Source organism: Vanessa tameamea, chromosome 5 (genome assembly GCF_037043105.1).
Source record: "Vanessa tameamea isolate UH-Manoa-2023 chromosome 5, ilVanTame1 primary haplotype, whole genome shotgun sequence".
Lineage (NCBI taxonomy): Eukaryota > Metazoa > Arthropoda > Insecta > Lepidoptera > Nymphalidae > Vanessa > Vanessa tameamea.
The window spans coordinates 9,240,336-9,262,473 of record NC_087313.1 but is presented as its reverse complement, the minus strand read 5'-3'; the positions used below and the strand labels follow the sequence as shown (position 1 = coordinate 9,262,473).

General features: G+C 37.3%; 2 protein-coding genes across 2 annotated transcripts in view; one reads left to right on the top strand and one right to left on the bottom strand.

The window, feature by feature from the left end:
- Nucleotides 1-22,138, bottom strand: part of Ctr1a (Copper transporter 1A) — a 315,878-nt gene that overhangs the window by 42,280 nt on the left and 251,460 nt on the right. The window lies entirely within an intron of this gene.
- Nucleotides 1-22,138, top strand: part of LOC113392286 (1-acyl-sn-glycerol-3-phosphate acyltransferase alpha-like) — a 30,604-nt gene that overhangs the window by 4,852 nt on the left and 3,614 nt on the right. The window contains exons 2-6 of the mRNA XM_026628635.2: nt 2,609-2,711; nt 3,162-3,250; nt 3,862-3,995; nt 7,577-7,755; nt 16,149-16,314. Of these exons, the coding sequence (XP_026484420.1) occupies nt 2,622-2,711; nt 3,162-3,250; nt 3,862-3,995; nt 7,577-7,755; nt 16,149-16,314 (658 nt within the window). The 5' untranslated portion in view covers nt 2,609-2,621. The remainder of the gene's footprint in view (nt 1-2,608; nt 2,712-3,161; nt 3,251-3,861; nt 3,996-7,576; nt 7,756-16,148; nt 16,315-22,138) is intronic.

Below are 22,138 nucleotides of genomic sequence, written 5' to 3'. Positions count from 1 at the left end.
TAAATACTCGTCTTCTAACTGTTCAACGTGCCGATACTTATTGACCTAAACGTCAGTCTATTTGATAAAAAAAATCATTTAAAATGGAAGTTGTTTATATAATTTTGAACAACGTTATGACTTGCAACGTAATTTTTGTTATACGTTTTCAATTGGATGAGGGTCCGGGAAATCGCATATTTTTTGTTTAAAACTTTCTTTAAGTGTAATTTTATTTTTGGAAAGCCAATTTTGCATTTACATATTATGAGTTATGGTAAGCTGCATTATCTAAGACTACTATTGCATATTTCGGAAGATTGGATATAAGTTTGTACTATAAATTTCTATGTTTAATAATAAAAAACTTCGAAAAAAATAATTAAATGCAACTTTTGAATTAAATTAATCACGTATATCGTTATCGACTCGAGAATCGAGATTCGAGACTAACGTTTTCCCGTCGCGGAAAAAAGGCGATTACTACTTACTATTTTTAATGCGATATTTACTTTGAGGTTAAGATAAGATAGGAATAATATTTTAAGTCCAATGTATTAAAATTATATACCAATGTAATTTTTGGCGCCAAAATTTACAATTAAAACATAGTGATTTCCAGATTGTGAGGGTTCCTTAATATTTAAATGATTAAAAATTTTATTGGAAAAGATCTTTAAGTCAAATAATTGTATAATTAATAATAATAATAAAAGCAAACTGCTTTCTTTTTGTTGTTTTTTAAATATATTATAATTACTTAATATAAAATTTTAATAGAAATTCAGCAGTTTGTTAAATGCCATAGCTCTAGAAGGAAAATCTTTAGCAATAAATTATTGCTTGCTAAATTTAACTTTAAAAAAAATTTAATCAATAAGCCTCGATTGCAAAAAAAAAAAAACAAAAAGCACGAATAAAATGTCATTCATTGATATTCTGTTATGCAAAAAAAGTATCTTTTGAGAGAGTAGTTAAGAGTGAGCAGATGAAAGAGCAAACCTCGATATGCTGTTTACGTAAAGATTACGATTGACCTAAAGATATATTAATTAGCAAAAAGGTTATCGATATCATGCACTGATTTACATTCAGAAATTGCTATTTGAAAACTAGAGCACGATTTAGTCTATAAACTTGAATAATACTAGAAATTATTCAAACAAATATAATAATAAATATTGATTTAATTTATTCTGACCATATCCATTACTCGACAAATAAAAATAATTTGAAATTATTTGTCTTGAGATTTAATTGAGCTTATAATAAAAATCAACGTTAGAGCTTATAGTGTTGTACGTTTCTCACACAATCACGTCTCAACGGAAAATGGATTGTAAACAGTAATTCTATTTGGCATATTTCTAAACTATTTCACGATATAACGGTAATAGTTTATGTTTATTAAATTATAAAATCGAGGTAAGGTTGATAAGATTCTCGAAGGTCCTACTTATATGTATTGTCTTGGTTTCTGCGAGTAAATACACTGTATGCTGTTTGTATGACTCAAATACAAGTAAAATAATTTCAGGCATTAACCATATTCGGTGTCGAATATTTAATATATCTGCTACTATTTTTTATAGCTTGTTACAAGTCAATTTAACAAATTAAAAATATACCCTTGTTTTTTTATAATCTGAAACTAAGTACTTTAATAATAAAATAAGTTATGTAAGTATGTTAATTACTACACAATTTATATTTCAACAGATTTACTTAAAAACATGTATTTAAGTCTGTATTTTTTTAACTCAAATAAATCTGATATGTATCTTGTGGTTCCGGTTAGAGAAAGTGTGCTCAATTCAATTCAACTCTTAGTTTAATGGTTTTTAGTTGTGCCACAGGGCACAGATTATTTCGCCAATGTCACGTAGGAGAAAGTGTGCTCAATGTTTACCTAAACGAGAGTATTGACAGCAGGAGCGTCACTAACGTAAACAAACTTAAAACTAAGTTATTATTTTAATTAAATTTAATACCGACAGTGAATAGTGTTCACGATAAAGATTTAAAATATGTATGAAACTAGTTTGATTGACAATTTTGTATAATTTATGTGAAGACGATCTGGTGCTACTAATAGTTTATTCATCATAGACGAACGTGACAACATCGCTAGAAGTTAAGTTAAAGTCGCTAGAATATAATGCGCGTGACCTCAGATATATTCTGTTCTAATACATACATAATAAATGTCTTAAACATTAATTATTTATTTGATACACATGAAATGTGTTGTTTAACATAAATATAATTTTATGCTACTTTCGTTAATTGTAATTCTCAAACTTAACTGCACCTGTTGAACTTTATGAATTTCAAATAATTCGACTAATTTAACTCACGGTTGAGCGTTTTAGCATCAAATAGGCGCTATGTCAATTTAATACTATTAATATTGTATACATATAGTCGTTCCAAATTGCCAATAAAATTATCAAATTAAAGCTTAGTATTAATTTTTTTGTCAAGTATTTAACTTATTCACATTTCATCCTTTACCAGTAATTAAATAGTTATTAATGTCAATAAATTATTCTAAGTATTTAATTTATGTGTTTTATGTTTGAAATAGATTTATTTTGAATATGTGTTCAAATTTTTTAATTTATTTCAGATTCGATAACAAAATGGCTGCATTCAACGTAGTTTTCGGCTGTGTGATGGCGCTGTTGTTGATCTTATTCACAATCAGCTCCATCGCTAGATATTATATAAAGGTGCATTTTATTGTTTTTGATATAATATATATATTACTTTCATAAATCATTTTATAATTTGTTAGAAGACAATTAAGCTATAAAGCTAATATTTAAAATGTTTTGATCCTTGTGCCAAGTATATATATTTTAGCATATAAAAAGGGATGAAGTAGCATCATTTATTTGGTTTAACACATTATTATAAAAAAGCAAATTTAATTAGTATCGACTTCCTACCAAATTGTGTCGGCGGATTTGAATGAAGTGGGACTAGGCTAGATATTTCTTAATACATAGGTACCTACCTAAATATGTAGGGTTTACTTCATTCTTGGATTATCGATTTATTTTATAAATAAAAATGAAAACGTGTTACTGAAGTAACTGAAAGTTACTTGTAAATTATTTCCTATTTTGTAAGGAAATTGAAGAAATTAATTAAAATGTATAATTAATTATTTTACATAGTTCACATTGTTCGTTGTTCTGTCACTAATCTTCGCTACCGCTCCATTGCCGTTGATGTTCTTCAGACCATTCAGTCCAAAAAACGCTTTGTAAGTACCTATTAATATTGCTCTAGCTTATTACGAGACTTTCGTTCAACTGTCTTGAATGTACATATATTATATTATATTTTATGGATCACAATAGACATTCTCAACGGAGACTGGCTCTAAAGCACTCTATTTCTCAAGAATGGATCCTATCATAAAATGTTACAATTAATGAGTTAAAATTAGTGAAGCACTTTATGCTATACAACTTATCTAATAATATAACTTAAATAGTCTGTTAAAACCTAGAAAACTAAGATATTGAACCAAAAAATATTTAGTGACCTGTGACTTTGAATATCTTGACTAAATGAGATTCTATGAGACTTCGAGATAAACGTGATACTAAATTCTAAACACTGGTTTATGATTACTTAGCTTATTAATCTTTCATTCGAACAGTCAATATGTCATTCCATATGGTTCAAGCTGCTTCATAGCAAATTTCATCAAATTCGATTCAGGGGTGAACCACTGAAAACGTATCAGACAAACAAATCCACCTATTTGTTCCTGAGATTAGCACGTTAAAACAAACAATGTTTTATCTTTATATATTTATATAGAAACAATAAAATATGCAATAATAATTTGTTGTATGTATTACATAGAATACCGGCATGTTTACTTCGGATCACAGCGAGAGTTCTCGGAATCAGATGGACAGTTCGTGGTCTTGAGAATGTGGACGACTCCCGCGGTGCGGTGATTCTTCTCAACCATCAGAGTTGCATTGATTTGTACGGTAAATATAATATGAACTGTATATTATATCTTTCGAAATTTTATTTTATTTCTGTGTAGGTTTAAGGACTTTTACTTACAAGTCTTTATTTTTCTGAGTGGGTGGTCTATGTACTATTGAATAAAGATTTCGACTGACGGAATGATATCAGATGTGCCGAGCTGGTGCATAAAAACGCGTATTGTGTGTGTATTAACATAATAATTAGTAATACATTTGACGTAAAACTTTCTTTGTACAGTGCAGTAATGATCGTATATATCTCATAAAAAAGAGGAAACCGACTCTCCTATTATTGAATTTGGATCAGTATTTTGAGCTTAGAGGTACCTCCAATCCATGGTGATTTTGTGCGTGATTCTCTCTGAAAATAATCGCACCTAAACCTGTTTCCTTAAAATATTATTCTTTAACGGCGAGTACAATTAACGCTACGTTTAATTTAATTAATGCCAAAAAAAAGTGTGAATTTCATGATCTTGTAAATACTAAAACAGAAATGAATACATACCTAATGTGTATATGATATATATGTAACTATGTTATGAAGAAAAAATGTTATTCGTGTTTTAAAATAGTTAAATAAATTATTATATAATTATTGACTATCCGGTTAGATATTTCAATGTATTTATTTGCAGTTAAATTATCATTTATAAGAAATAAATGCAAATTATATTTAGTTTTGAGTATGATATGTAAAAAATTGTTATTAAAGCTAATTAATACGAAATTAAATCAATTTTTATTGGTGACTTTGATGTCATTCAAATCTCCTTCTGAGCACTAGAATTGTATTTACGATATACTATACCTTGTACTGTTGGTGTGGTTAAAATATTATTTGTTGCATCTGTTATCGTTTGAAGAAAACTGGTCGTTTCAATTTTTCATTGCATGTATAAAACCCTAAAATTAATGCAATTTAATGTATGCATTTTAAATCTTCATTCACTTTCATGAGGTTTTTTATTAGGTTAACATTCGAATTTATTTTAATGGTGTTTCTGAATAGAAATAATCGATTTTGCCGACATCCTTCAAAACGTACAACAGTTCATTTAAATAAGATTTTCAAGACAAGGAGTAAATGAAGTATAACACTTAAGCTGTATAATGTGCAAAATGTTTATGTAAAACCAAATATGTAACGAAAAATAATAATACATTTTTGTTTTTAACTTCACAATGAAAACATACGAGTGCACATATTAGTGATGTATTTAGGGATGACTTTAATGAATGACAACGACCACTATTAATATAAGTGAGCGCTTAACTTCGAACAATTGAATTGTGCATTCATAATCTCCGTGCTATTTTAGTAATTTACTGCAAATATGAGTTTTGAATCTAACGTTGAAGCATAAAAAGCTATTGGGCCTTTGAATTAAAAATCCTAGAGTCAAATCGGAATTATGAAGTTAGTTATGTAGAAGTATCACACTTTCGTGTCTCGTGATCACACTTTGTTGATTTCAGTCTCATAAGATGAGATTGACGCAATAAATATTGCAGATGCATTTGCATACACTTCTAAGTCATACGAGTATATCCGACGCTCCTAGCTACTTTTCGAATTGTCACTTTGGTCATTAACGTCATGTTTTAAACACTTGGGAACAAAGATATTATGTCCTTGTATACTGGCTCACTCACCCTCCTAACTGGAACACAACAATGCTAAGTATTGCTGTTTGTTTTTCAGCAGAATACCTGATTAATGGATGGTACCTTCCCAGGTGGGCTTGAAAAAAGCCCTACCACCAAGTTATCAATAAACTAGTTCACAAAATAAAAAATATATACAATCACCGTACACCGTAAAATCGTAAGATGTACAATATATGATGTCAATATATCAACATGGACTATAAGATACTAGCGACCCACCCCAGCTTCGCACGGGTGCAATGGTGATACTAAATATGTATACTACAAAATGTCTATATATTTATAACGTACACAGCTGTTTGCCGCTATGTCCCTGTATTTTAAATCTGTAATATTTTCGAAAATATTCATTAATATTACACGTTAAAAAGGGCCATATTGATCTATATTAAATGCACAATGTATTTAAGGTACTTAATTTAATAAGGATTAATGCTGTATTGCTTAAAATCGCTTCGTAAATAAGCCATTATTTCTCGTAAAAAGTAGAGGATAAAACATGGTTATTGTGGGCTATCCCTAAGAGACAGACATATACCATTCCGGACTTTTTTGTAGATCTTTTGAAGGTGTACAATACTGTAGTACATTATTTTGATCTATCTCGTAGGTTTCAGCCAGCGTTTGCAATGTAAGCGCAAAAAAATGTTTTTATTTATATCACATTAGAAACCTCTATAATTATCGGTTTTTCTCTACTACATTATGCATGTAATATACATACAAAACTTCCTCTTGAGTCACTTTATCTGTTAAAAACCACATCAAAATCCGTTGATCTGATCACACAGCGGGAAGAGACTTTGTTTTATACTATGTAATGATTTATCAAACCAATTTTATGATAATTGTATGGCGATTTTTTGGATATTATTGCGAACGAGACATGATTCGCAAAATGTTAACATTTTTATAATTAATTTATATAAAATGTTTATTATTAAAACTACATTTAATTTTTATCGCATATAATATAAACTCCCACGCCCAAAATAAATACGTACCGTGATATAATCTTATTAAAATTAACATAATTAAATAAATTACATGTAAACGGTCATTGTCTTTACATAAATAATTATTTGTATAATACTTATAAAACACATGTTATGTAAATATTTTAAATAAATGTTGTTTACGTTTGAATGAGTGCTCCGTTCGTAGCTCGACAGTGCTCGCCCCCTGGGCAAAGGTGATTTCGCCTCCCCATACTCCTTTGTATAGAGGTGCGAAGCCGCTTTAAATAAGTCATGCGAGGCTCCCATCTTACGCATCCACGGCCCCAGGGCTACGCCTTAGATTTTAGGCGTCCCAGGCGTCGAGGCTGTGGAAAGAGAATAGGCCCTTTCCCGGTCCCGCTGCGCCGAATTTATTTATTTATTCTTTACTGATTAAACTAAATTTGACATTTGAATTAATAAAATTTGCATGAGGTGTAACAGGCGACTTTATTGCTAAAGCAGTCTCTTCCACGCAACCTTTGGGCAGAAGACTGTTCATAAAATACATGTAGGAAGGTGTACAATTATTTTAAATTGCGAAGTAGTAATACGCTGCATATGAAGATCTGTATTTATTGTACTGCATATGCAATGGTGGCGGACCATGACGGTCTCATAGAAGGAGACCTTCCACGTCGATTCCCTACGAAATATAATTTGATTTATTTAGTCTCATTATGGACTAATGGTTTAGGGATTATTTTCATCTTGTACAAGCAGAGACAGTTCTCTGTGTGCACCAGTGTGCAAACTTTAATTAATTCCTTATTCAGCTTCCCGGAAATTTATTCGTCTACAGACCCTAGATTTCGATAACTTCTATCGTTAAAAATGTGAAGAATGTGCTTTATAAAATACCATTCTCTTGATAAAATACTAAATTCAATATTTTGCATTAATTCACAGTGCTGGCCGTCCTTTGGCCGCTGATGGAAAGATGCACGGTGGTATCGAAGCGATCATTGCAGTACTTGGTGCCTTTTGGGACAGCCACTTGGATGTGGGGTACTGTGTTCATAGATCGAGGCGCTCAGTCAGCGAGATCTGTGCTTAACAAGCAGACGGAGGCGGTTAAGAGCTATAAGGTAATTCATTAATTTGTTTATTAGATATATCGCCTTATTTACGTCGTGCTATTTATAAAGCAATGCTGCTCTTGCACTGATTTGTTTTACTTGTACGTGTTTACAATATTGCATTCAGCTCGATCTTCAGCTGACCTCCATGGCAAGGTTAAGATCTAATGGGCAATTCAAGTAGAAATATTACTGGCTATCGATAATTGACTCTATCTATCTAATATCGATATCGAATTGGCACCACCTTCCACCAAACCGCATTGGAGCAGCGTGGTGGAATATGCTCCAAACCTTCTCCTCAAAGGGAGAGGAGGCCTTAGCCCAGCAGTGAGAAATTTACAGGCTGCCAATGAAACGTAAAATGTGTCTATTAAAAACAATCTGTACATATTTTAATCAACCTTAATTAATTTTCATCTTGATATGTGAACTAAAATATTTAAATTCAAAAGAAAAAAGAATTGAAGCCAAAGCGTATTTGTATATCCATTATTTTATTTGTTAAATTGACATTAACTATAAAACTTCTTTATCAGCATTAATTATGTTGCGTTAGAATTAAGTAATATTAGACGGATGATGACACACTCGTGAGTCAGAAACATTGAAGCATAGTCAAGCGGGCGTGGATTACGTACTATCTATTGACAAATATATTCACTGCTTTAGTTAAAAGTAATTGTTATACGGTTTAAATACTTACATAATTAACATTTGAACTTTTTCCAAAAAAGTTAGCTTAGTTAGTTAGGTATTCGCTTCGATATATGCTTTTAATAATATTAATGGGCATTTATAATCGACTTCTTTGAATTTTTTTTTTTAATTTAGACATATTCATGCAGTCTCTGGTATAAAGGAAAGTGAAAGATGCAGATGTTGGCATAAAAAAAATTATATTTACCAACCGTGCAATTATATCATGGATGATCATGAATGCGAAAAATTGTTGTCTATGCTTTCAGAAGTAATTTATAGAGAACTTAGTCTGTGACTAAGGTCATCGTCTATTAACATCCATTATTTGTCGCATGATACGCAAGTGAACTGACGGACAGAGATAAATAATTATATCAATGTGTAATTTATCATCTGTGAGGTTAATTTATTTTTTACTATTAATCTCTTAAATCACAGCGTTCAAGGAAAACTATTATTTACATTTTTAAACTGTATAGACTCATGATCCATGCAATGGATTTCGATTCAGACTTGTACCCAGGCAGACTAAACCTAAGTAAAATACTAACTAGACTAGACTCATTATGTTTTAAATATATTCGCTCAGTGCTAACCAGGATCTTCAATAAGGGAATTGGTTACGTAAAAACATGAAAATTATAATTCGAATGGGAGGATGAATTTAAGAAAATTATAAAAAAAGTAATGTGGAATCCATTGGAACCGTGACCGATTGGCGTCCCGTTGGGTTAAGAGAGTGACTAGTGAAGGAATAGACAGTGCGCCTATGTTTGTGCACACATGCCTGCACTACAATATCCTCTGCACACTTGGTTAGTTCCTTGATAGGCTACCGTGCCGAATATAACGTCAAGAGTCACTATTAAATTAGAACATTTAAGCATAGAACAAAAAAAAATGTCAATAAATGGAAGTTTTGCCTTTGTCGTTCTTTAATAGTTAAAGTAATTGCTGTAGGGAGACCGTTGGTTGATAGATAAATAAGAAGAGCACCGTATAATGCGTTTAGCCCATAAAATGGTCTTAATCTATTTTAACAAAACTTGTATCTTTTTTTGTTTAAGTCACCATTGCGTAACGACGATTCCATTATAACAAGTTATAAGCAAAAATGTACATTTAGGAATTTGGTTCAAAATTTATTAAAAAAAAAAACAATACGACAATTAATAATGTGACAATCAGTTTTTTATTCTAATAAACAAATATAAAAGTAAACATATGGAACAAAATAATCACCGTTCAACATTAAATAACAAAAAAAAACAAACACAGAGTATTCGATTTACAACTACCCGCTTAACACTGACATTTAATGTACTTGAGCGATGTTTCCTCGTCGATCGATAACCGACCAATGAGCCCGTGACAGGGCTGCGTGCCAGTTTTATACCTTTGATTTTAGGTGTTCCTTACTGTACATATTATTTTGATGAAAATGTTATGTCTGTAAGATAATTATATATTAAGAATAATTTGATGAAATATTAACAATTACATAATAAGATTTAATTTATTCTTTACAGAACAATGGACCTCTGTATGTGTTAAAATCTTTTAAAAGATAAATTATTAAAAACAAAAATAACTTAATTGTATGTATAGTTAATTAAATTGCTGTACATTCATTTGATTTTATCTTAATGTTTTAAGATGACATGCCGTGACATATATACATATATAAGAAGGCTATGTACTATGTAAGAGTAGGGGTAGTACTATGCCATATTAATTAAAAAATATAGTGTATAACAGCTAAGTAAGACTTATAAACTCAAGAGCGATATTAATACGATTGAATGGTAAATTATTATCGTGTGGTAGATGTTGGATGGATTAAATACTTATAACATTAACAGCTTAACACTGCTGAGCTAAGGCCTCCTCTCCCTTTGAGGAGAAGGTTTGGAGCATATTCCACCACGCTGCTCCAGTGCGGGTTAGTAGAATACACATGTGGCAGAATTTCGTTGAAATTAGACACATGCAGGTCTCCTCACGATGTTTTCCTTCACCGCCGAGCACGATACGAATTATAAACACAAATAAAGCACATGAAAGTTCAGTGGTGCTTGCCTGGGTTTGAACCTGCAATCATCGGTTAAGATGCACGCGTTCTAACCACTGGGTCATCTAGGCTCCTCGGATAGATGCTCACGAATAACTATTCTAAGCTCTGAGTTGTGGGATAAGTTCAAAATCTTACATAAAACTACGGACATATTTTGTCTGTCTTCTAAATATTTACGGACTAAACCTCATGTTAATTATTAATCTTTTTTATTAAGCTATAATTTTTCAAATGTAGGAAATATAAGTTTTTTAAATAAAAACTTATCCTGGGATTTTTTAACTTCGCCCAACCGGGACCTTCTTAGGCACCAAAGGCTCCACCAAAAATCAAAACTTAAAAATGTTTTCACTAGACTAACTTTTTTGTCTAATGCGATTGGATGTTTTATATGTAAATTACATTATTTGTAAGAATATTAAAGTTATTAATTTGTGTTAAGTAAATACTCGAATAGAAAGTTTGAAATAACGATCATTTTTAATCGTTTTTATAAAACAATTGTGTCAAAGTCGTTTTTGTGTCAAAATACTTGTGCATGTGCATTTAAAACTATTTTCCTGTAGGTGTTTACTCAATTATCCTTTAACCTTGCAATGACGTAATTCGTAATAGTACTTCGCAAGACGTGAGTCAAAACATTAAAACAATCGTGCGTAATTTAATTATTATCATGAAGATCACGCATGCTATTTATATTTTTGTACTATTTTTTTTATTGTTCTTACAATAAATAGGTAAAATAGGTCAAGGCTGTAGAGCCGACACACATAAATAGATATTTTTTGACTATTTTGTGTTTTACATAGGTACGTCGTTAGTTTATATTCAATATATGTATTTAATTACTTTGACAAAAAAAAGACCCGCTGAGTTTCTTTCGCCGGTTCTTCTCGGGTCAGGGTGTTTCCTTTTCCGAACCGGTGGTACCTAGTGTTTAATTTGACTATCAATAAGTAAGTGTAATGCTTGTATATCGAATAAAGGAATTTGAGTTTGAGTTTATTGCTTCATAGAAATTGTTATTAAGATTTTTTTCGATATCATTAATCGCGAGCCTAAATTATCTATGATATTCATTATGGATTTGCGAAAAAAAGGCATTTTGAACGTCAACGAACTGTTATCTAAACTTTGGAAATAAAATTAAAGAGGATAGAAGTAGTTATATGGAATAATATTGTATTATAAATAAAGACATATTGGTCAAGAATTGGTAGGAGTGCACCGTATAGCTCAGATATACGTCTAAGGTTTGTTTATTTTTATTCCGTCTTCGATTGGAATAGAGTATATGTATTTAGTGACAGCTTGCATTGCTGATATAGAGACGCTGGGTTATTTGTTTCGAAATTCTTTTGTCTAGCTTGGTCATATTTACCGCCATTAAGAAAAGTAAATACTAGGTCGTTTACATACCATATTTATACTTTATTTAGACACAGGATGCGCCTGTGTACACTGTATAGTACCGATAAGTGTTTTGTTTATGTTTCTAACAGATGACAGTATATCTAATCACATGCTATGTGATAATTGATCATTGAGTGCTGCTGGATTCTAATTCCACCAGGCTGATTAACATTACACATATATACTGGCATTTAACTTTCGCAAATTACGACATCTCTTGGCTCGTTGATGGAACGGGTGGCTGCCTATGCTCGGAATCGCCACAGGATTTTTAATAAATTTTAATATAGATTAAATAAACAAAGTAGTAGGTAAATGTTCTAGTTTTTTTTTTATTTCAATTTAATGACTGACTTTGTATTGTAATAACAAAGTCAATCGGTCATCGGATCTTAAACATCACAATTACAATTCGTACTTAAAGAACCCTTTGAATATGCAGGAGGTAAAACGTAGAATTTAACCGAGTAATGTCAACATAACAATTATGTTGATGTAAATATTCTCGACCCACAGGTCTCGACTTTCAGTAGATCTAGTCCAAAATCCAAATCAAAATATATATTATTCAAGTAGGCACTTACAAGTACTGTTGATACACGATTTTATTTTATGTAATTTTACAATCATTACTTATTATAAAACAAAGTCGCTTACCGCTGTCTGTCTATATGTGTATGCTTAGATCTTCAAAATTACTCAACGGATTTTGATGCGGTTTTTTTAATAGATAGAATACATGCACAGTATAGTAGAGAAACACTAATCATAGTCGTAAATAAAAACATTTTTTTGAGCTTACATTGCAAACGCTTCCTTACAAGATAGATCAAGATAATGTACTACAGTATTGTACACCATAAAAAGGTCTACTAATAGTCCGCGATGGGATATGTGTATCTCTTAGGTATAACCCACAATAAGCATTTTTTATCGTTTACTTTTACGAGAAATAATATCTTATTTTTGGAGCGATTTTAAGCAATACAGCATTAATCTTTATCTAATGAGGTATCTACCTTTAATACATTGTGCATTCAATATAGATCAGTATTTTTTGGTATAATGATAAGTATTATTTGGTATCATAATATAAAACAATACAGATCAATTGGTGAGCTGCTGATCTTCTAGAATCTACATTGCTTGCAACATGTATTAATCAGAAACCAGAATATATATCCCTAGAATGACCGAAAAGCTGAATATATTATATATATAGTGATTGAAAATAAAAGTCGCCGAGAAGAGCTCCGCCGAGCAGCAGCAGCACAGAGCTCAACTCGGAAACGGCGATTCTTAACGATTCAGCAGCTCCTCTAATCCGTTCTGAAAACGTCTATCGTAGTGGTTTTATTGGGCAAGAATCCCACATAACCCAGTTCCTCCAGGGGTCCGGGTAGCTTTCAGAACGCATCCACGCAGTGAAAAAAAAATGGATAAGTATATTAAAAATTCAATAAGTAAGCTTATTGTCTAAATTAATTCCCAGATCCCTAAACTCGGTCACTCTATTCAAAGAATTACTATCAAAGTAACGATTGTAGGTGATTGGATTTAATTTTCGTGAAAAAGTGATAATACTACATTTAGACACAAAAAGTAGGTACGTATAAGTAAAAAGTACGTACGTACGCGTAAGGATTCGTCGATCTATGTATATCACTCAATAAAAGCAAATATATCGTGAAGTGGCGACTATAGTCCTAGACTATAGTATTAGAACATACCCTACTTGTAAAATTCAATAAAACAGTGTTTACGAGTAAGGAAAAAGTTAAAAATTAAAGCGTATACAATTTTTTTTTTATATTCATTAATTTGAGTATTGTGTCATCTATACTGATCTATACTTATATTATAAATGCGAAAATAACTTTGTCGGTCTGTTGCTATTTCGCGGCCAAACCATTGAAACGAATTTGATGAAATTTGGTGTGAAGCAAACTTGAACTCCAAGGAACATAATCTTTATGCTTTCATGCTTAACACCCAATGGCCTACCCATTAAAATGCGAGCGAAGTCGCGGGCGACAACTAGTTATTAATAATGAATGTTAAAACTAACCGTCTGGAAATGTTACACTGCTGGAGGTGTTAGCCCTAACACCTCCTCTCCCTTTAAGGAAAAGTTTGGAATGAATTCCACCACGTTCCAATGTGGTTTGATGGATATACATTTGGCAGAATTTCATTCAGAGCCGAGATGGCCAAGTGGAGAGCCGAGATGGCCTAGTGGTTAGAACACGTACATCTTAACCGATGATTTCGGGTTCAAACCCAGCACCACTGAATTTTCATGTGCTTAATTTGTGTTTATAATTCATCTCGTGCTCGGCGGTGAAGAAAAAAATCGTGAGGAAACCTGCACGTGTCTAATTTCAACGAAATTCTGCTACATGTGTATTCCACCAATCCGGATTGGAGCAGCGTGGTGGCATATGCATATATCCTCGAAGGGAGAGGAGGCCTTAGCCCAGCAGTGGGAAATTTACAGGCTGTTAATGTTAATGAATTTCATTGAAAATAGTGTTTTCCTTCCCCACCGAGCACGAGATGAATTATAAACACAAATTAAGCACATGAAAAGTCAGAAGTGCTTGTCTCGGGGGCAAAGTGCTTGTCTTTGAATTAGGGCATCTCGGCTCATGAATAATTGTATTGTTTGTTTGTGAATATACCGGCTTTTTTGTATCAATAAATATTTTTTTAATAAATAATCAAAAAATATGCAAGTGCAAATTCTTACAGCGCCGTTGTCTACTGACTTACCATTAAGAGGACGCATTGCTTCCGCCTACCTATTCATAAAAAAGTATTGTGTTTTTTTGTTTATTTTGGAATCATTAAGGGTCTATATAAGATTTTAAATTAACATGGTTATTTTTATTACTAACAGTATTTAAAACGGGATATTTACCATGTCTTGTTCACGAGTCTCGTGAACAAGACATTCGTAGATAATGTCGAAATATCGAGCTCCACCAAATAAAAATAAAAAGCATGGTAAATATCCCGTTTTAAATACTGTTAGTAATTAAGGGTCTTCTTATATTATGAAATATATTATTTCGATATAATCAGAAAAGTAAACAAGTGGCAAGGTTGACTCGTTTGAGATTAATTGCTTCATGCTTATCTAAATAATACTTAACTAATCTCTAAAATACAGGAATACGCAATACAATGGTTAAGTAATAACTTGGCTATGAATTATATTCTGACAAAATTATATAAAATACGATTTTAATATTGTATATTAGTTGATGTAATGTTTCATTCAATTTTTATATACACTAATTAAACTTATTATAAATAACAATACCTACAGTATGATAAATATTAATGCGTCGGATAATAGTATATATTTTTCCAAAGTCCAGTGATAACAAAATAAAATAAAACTTTATACAATAGATGTACATTGTACATGGTATTAATCAGCGTTTCCCATAAATATGGTAAGTGGACCAAACCATATGTTTGAGTAATATTTTATCGCGAGATAACATGCTAAGTGATGCATTCAAGGTATGTTTGTGTGTCGAATAATAGATACAATGATTGTGTTGTAGATTTCGTTGTTATTAATTTATAAATAAATAAATCAAATAGAATACACGTGTATTTCGTACGTTCCTCGTCTCGCATGCATAGCTTCAGATATTTGTTTAGTTTCGATTCTATCAGTAACGTTGTAAATGTATGCATCTGGTTATAGGTACTTTATTGTGTATATATATTGACTTGACGCGGATAAAATTAATATAACCGGATTTTTTTTCCTAGAAATATATAAAGAAATATTAGCTGACTGGCCAGCCCTCTTAATCTCATACAGCTTTAGTTAGTGGTGTTACAATCGCCGTTTCTTCTAATGTGTTAATTAAAATATATTTAATTTCCTTTGAAACATCTGACCTTATTTTTTTATTTAATTTACCACTGAAATTTATATTTTCAATAATAAATTATAACGTCTCTGACTTTTTTATATACATTTTAGAATACTGAATTTCTGATAGAAATTATAGATATAATGATCTGTTATAATTTTGTCAAAGTTAAAATGCCAAAAAGCGGTGGTTTTTTCACGATTTTGTCTCATTTATATGTTATTTAACAGTTTGTTTATGCGTACTAAGAATCAAACGTCCAAAAAGAAAACGGCTATAGGCTGATAACATTATAAAACTATAATGTATCTTTACAGCGTAAGTTGCTGCTATTTCCTGAAGGCACGCGTCATTCGGGAGACAAACTGCTGCCATTTAGAAAAGGAGCGTTCCACGTGGCACTGGATGCCGAGGCGCCAATACAGCCCATCGTAGTATCGAAATATCACTTCTTGGACTCCAAGCGTCATAAATTTGGATCGGGTGTGTATATAATTTATCTTATGATAAATATATTCATATAGTCTTTTACATGTTCAAGATGTGTTTATATCGCGTAAGCACATGTGAATAGAAAATAACTAATAATAAGTATATTGTATGTTTGAACTCATTTTAAATCTCAAGTAGGTACGAAAAATATGGACCTCCACGAGTCCTCAAAATGATAAATACAAATTGTTCAAAGTTGCGAATGGTTTCTAGTTTTGTGTATATAATATATATTAAACTATAATAATATTGTGTTATTGAGTTAATTCAACTAGATCCTCGTAATCGTTTACTCTTCTCCCGACCGACCCGTTCACTTTATTTGACAATCGTTTAAAAAATGGGCAAACGCTAAAACTGATATTTTTGCCCTTTATATGGGGTGACATTGCGAGGGATCGGCAAAAATTGCGATTGCTGAGAATATATAGTATTGGAAGTCAGGTGTATAAAATGGGGTCCAACCTTGTTTCACACCAAATTTCATTAAATTAGCTTCAGTGATTTGGCCGTGAAAGCGCAACAGACAGACAGACTTTCGCATTTATAATATTACTATATATATTCATTAATTTCCATTTTCTGGTTTTTTTTCTATCGTAGTTCGAGCTGTTTGAAAAAATTCTCTTGACCGAATTTTGTTGATATAGGTACTTAGATAAAGGTTGGTTATCGGTGCGTTATTATTGATCCCACTTACGTTGGCGTTGCTAGGATCGTATAAATACTTGTGCATTATTCTTGTCTTATTCATTGCTTATCGCTCTATATCGATAAATATGCTTATTCTATTAAAGTCTTTCTTCAATAGCTTTTATCTACTAAAGTAAATTCAGAAATATTTTAAGCCATATGAAATGTATGTAAAATATTTACTGTTGTTTGCCTTTTAATATTTGTATTTAAAAAAATCATGTTTCATATTAAATTTATACAAATTGAGCAAATACTTTAAGATTTTTCAAAAAATGTCCAAGATGTTGAAGAGTGAAAATAAAATATAAATAATTATGGCAATAAGTATATTACCTCTTTCTAATGATGTCTATTGTTTTTTTCATTTATGTATTCGTTTTTATAATTGAAAATAAAACAGTCGTAATTTTCCTTCCATACAATGATTTTATTCAATAGAAAGCACCATGAATTACTGAATAAAGTTCAGAGTTTTTCAGCTACGAATCATTTCATAAAAATGTGTTTTGAAAATAGTGATAAGGATAGTCGCTAAGCAAAACCTTCTAAGTAGAAATTTGTTTTTAATAAATATAAATCCATATTAATATTATAAATGCGAAAGTAACTCTTGTCTGTCTGTCTGTCTCGCTTTCAAGCCAAAACTACTGGACCGATTTAAATGAAATTTGCTACACAAATAGTTTAGAGCCTGAGAAAGGACATAGGCTACTTTTTATTTGGAAAAAAGTGCTATAGAGGGTTGAAAAGGGGGATGAAAGGTTGTAAGTTGTTGGAAGTTTTGTCATTTTTAGAACTAGAAGTATAAAATTTATATTTTAAGCTGTACACTTATAAACTAACATATCATGACACTCACTAAGGAGCGAATTTTGGAAATTCTACCCCTAAAGGGGTGAAATAGGGATTGAACGTTTGTATGGAAGTCCGTAATTTTTTAAATTAGAAACATGAAACTTTATTTTTAGGATACTGATAAAAAGGAGTAGATACTTATTTAAGTGTTTCTGCATATTCTACTCCTACGGGGGTGAAATAAGGGTTGAAAGTTTATCTAGAATTCCGTCATTTTTTAAGATAGAAACATGAATCTTTATTTTTGGGATACTGATCAAAAATGAGCAGATACGTATTTAAGTGTTTCTAGATATTCTACCTCTAAGGGGTTTAATAGGGGTTGACATTTCCCGGAAAGGGAAAAAGGGCAAGAAACCTTCTCCACCAGTGGCAAGCAAGCCCACAACCACCCCGGCGGTAGCATTGAAGAAGGGCAAAATATCCATGCCTCGCACCGCTGCCGTCATCATCTCTCTGCAGCCTGAGGCAGAGGAGAAGGGAGTGACGTACGCTCAGGTACTAGAGAAGGCCGAGCAGAGCGTCGACCTGGCACAGCTGGGCATAGGGGAGGGCATCAAGATCCGCCGCGCTGCCACCGGTGCTAGGGTCCTGGAGTTGCCCAAGTCGCAGAGTCAGGAGCAGGCTGGGCGACTGGCGGATAAGCTCCGCGTCGCCTTGGATGGCGTGGCCAACGTCGTTCTACCCGTGAGGATGACCGAGCTGAGGATCACGGGGCTGGACGACTCTGTCACAAAGGCCAAGTTGGCTGCAGCCATAGCCAGGGTTGGTAATTGTCCCGTTGACTCTGTCCGGGTCGGGGCTGTCGGCACAGGCCCTGCGGGAGTGGGCATGGCTACAGTAAAGTGCCCAACGGCGGCGGCTAAGACCCTGGCCAACAGCGGCAGGTTCCTAGTGGGATGGAGCTCTGCTAGGGTCAGGGTACTGGAGCAGCAACCTCTTCGCTGCTTCCGGTGCTTTGGCCTCGGGCACACGAGAGCCCTCTGCCCGTCAAAGGTAGACAGGAGCTCGTTGTGCTACAGGTGTGGAAATGCGGGACACCTGGCACCGTTGTGCTCTGCAACAGCCCGCTGCGCAGTCTGTGCAGAGGCTGGGAGGCCCTCAGGGCACTCGATGGGTGGAAGGGACTGCAACCCTCCCCACACGAAAGGCAAGGCGGTCCAAGGAATCAGGACCGCCCCGCGCGAAGAAAGCCGCCAGGCTACGGAGGGAGCTAGTTCGACTCAAGGATGCCAGAACAAATAAGCTTCCTCCAAACGAACGTCAACCACTCCGCCGGAGCGCAGGACCTACTGCTGCAGTCCATGGCGGAGTGGCAGGTAGACCTGGCGGTGGCCTGCGAGCCCTATTTCGTCCCTCCCCTACCTCACTGGCTGGGGGACTCGGACGACACCGTGGCGGTCCTCACGAGGAGCGGAACGGGCCCTCCCCTCTCACTCATCGAGAGGGGCTCGGGCTACGTAGTGGTGGGGTGGGGGGAGTACGTCGTCGTCGGTACGTACTTCTCCCCTAACCGCAGCCTGGCTGAGTTCGAGACTTATCTCGGCTTAGTCAGAGCTGCGGTGGCCAGGCAGTCGCCGAAACCGATAATGGTTCTCGGCGACTTAAACGCGAAGTCGCGTGCCTGGGGCAACCCCGCCACGAATCCGCGAGGGAGGGCCGTCCAGGTGTGGGCCCTGCTCTCCGACCTGTCCCTTCTCAACCGGGGGCAGGTTCACACCTGCGTGCGACATCAGGGGGGTTCCGTGGTGGACGTTTCGTTCGCCACCCCTGTCGTAGCACGCAGAGTGGTCGATTGGAGAGTGGAGGAAGAGGTGGAGACTCTATCGGATCACCGGTACATCCGATTCGAGATCTCCACCTCTCGCAGGCCGGCGGAACCCCAGAGGGTGCCGACTACGCTGCCGAGGTGGTCTCTCGGCCAGGTCGATCGAGAGCTGGTCAAGGAGGCCGCCATCGTGCAGCGGTGGGGTTCCGCGGGGAGGACGGAGGGCGCCAGCGCAGAGGAGCTGGCGGGCCGCATGCGCAGTTCGCTCAAGGAGGTCTGCGATGCGGCCATGCCTCGGACCCGGCGCAGGGTTCCGCGCCGGCACGTCTATTGGTGGTCGCCCGAAATCGCCGACCTTCGGGCGACGTGCTGCCGGGCGCGGAGGGCCTACGTCCGCTGTCGAAGGCGCAACGGCCTCGACACGGACCTGGAGGGACAGATGCTGGACGCTTATCGCCAGCTGAAAAAAGATCTGCAGCTGGCGATAAGCAAGGCCAAGGAAAAGGCCAGGGAGGAGCTTCTGGCGGGTCTCAATCGAGACCCGTGGGGGCGCCCGTACCGCGGCGTACGCGGGAAGTTCCGCACCCAAGGCGCCCCCGTCACTGAGACGCTGCCGCCGGAACTCCTCCTGCGCCTGGTCGGGGAACTCTTTCCCCATCCAGGCGAGCATGTCCCTCCGCAGATGGCCCCCCGCTCCGTGATCGAAGACGCAGTGGCTCCACCACTGATCACGGAGCGGGAGATGGAGATGGCCCTCGGCCGCTTGAGGGCCAAGAACACGGCGCCGGGTCCGGACGGGGTTCCAGGGCGTGTTCTGTGCGACGCCCTGGAATTCCTGGGTGCAAGGCTTCGGGAGCTGTTCGACGAGTGTCTGTGCAGCGGGCAGTTTCCGAAGCCTTGGAAAGAGGGAAAATTGGTCCTGTTGCCGAAGGAAGGTCGGCCGATGGATTCCCCTTCGGCATACAGGCCAATAGTGCTGCTGAACGAGACGGGCAAACTCTTCGAGAAGGTCCTCGCAGCCCGTCTCGTTCAGCACCTCGAGGAGGTCGGTCCGGGTCTCTCAGAGGCTCAGTACGGGTTCAGGGCGGGCCGGTCGACGGTCGACGCCCTGGACGCCCTGAAGACTCGGACGACGGAAGCGGTGGCCCGGGGGCAAGTCGTCCTGGCGGTGTCGCTCGACGTGGCGAACGCCTTCAACAGTCTCCCTTTCGAGACGATACGGGAGGCACTCCGATACCATGGGGTGCCGACCTATCTCAGGAGGCTGCTGGAGGCGTACCTCCAGGACAGGGAAGTCCTCTGGGCGGGGGTCGATGGGAGGCTGGTCCGGCGTCGGGTAGGCTGCGGCGTTCCACAGGGGTCGGTTCTCGGCCCAATTCTGTGGAACGTCGGTTTCGACTGGCTCCTGCGAGCTCCCGTCCTTCCCGGGATGGGGGTGTTGTGCTACGCTGACGACACCCTCGTCACGGCGACTGGGCGGGACTTTCGGGAGGCGGCTCGCCTCGCCGAGGTCGGAACGGCTCTCACCGTGGACCGTATGGGAATGCTGGGCTTGAGGGTCTCCATATCCAAAACGGAGGCCCTCCTCTTCCACGGTCCACGGAAAGGACCCCCACGAGGGGCGAGTATCACCGTCCAGGGGACGGTGATCAAGGTGCAGGCCCAGATGAAGTATCTGGGCCTCATCCTGGACGGTCGATGGAGCTTCGGGCAGCATTTTGTCCATCTCGGCCCGAGGCTCATCAACGCCGCCGCCGCTCTCGGCCACCTCCTTCCGAATGTGGGGGGGCCGGGATCGCTATGCCGGCGTCTCTACTCCGGCGTAGTGAGGTCGATGGCGCTGTACGGTGCCCCGATCTGGGTCGACGCCCTCACCGCTGACAACCGGGCCCTGCTGCGAAAGCCGCAGAGGGTCATAGCGGTGAGAGGCGTCAGAGGGTACCGTACGGTGTCGTGGGCTGCGGCGACACTTCTCGCGGGCGATCCGCCCTGGGAGCTCCAGGCGGAGGTGCTCGCGGAAGTGTACCGGTTCCGGGTCGAGGCGAGGAACCGCGGCGACCGTCCAGGGTCGGCGGAGGTCGGGCGGATCAGGGCTCTAGCCCAGCGAGCCCTGATCGCCCGATGGCAGGAGGACCTGGGGTCACCCACGGCGGGCCTGGCGACAGTGGAGGCGATCCGCCCCCACTTGAGTCGCTGGGTCGAGAGGAAGAAGGGCACACTCACCTTCAGGATGACGCAGGTACTTACCGGGCACGGATGCTTCGGTAAGTACCTGCACGGGATAGCGCGGCGGGAGGTGTCACCCTCCTGTCACGAGTGTGGTGCGCCAGTCGACACGGCGCTCCACACCCTGAGTGAGTGTGCTGCGTGGGGGCCCCAGAGGCACACCCTTGCGGCGACTATGGGCGGAGACCTCTCGCTGCCGAGCATCGTCAACGAAATGCTCGGTAGCGAGACGTGTTGGTCGGAGATGCGCTCCTTCTGCGAAAACGTGAT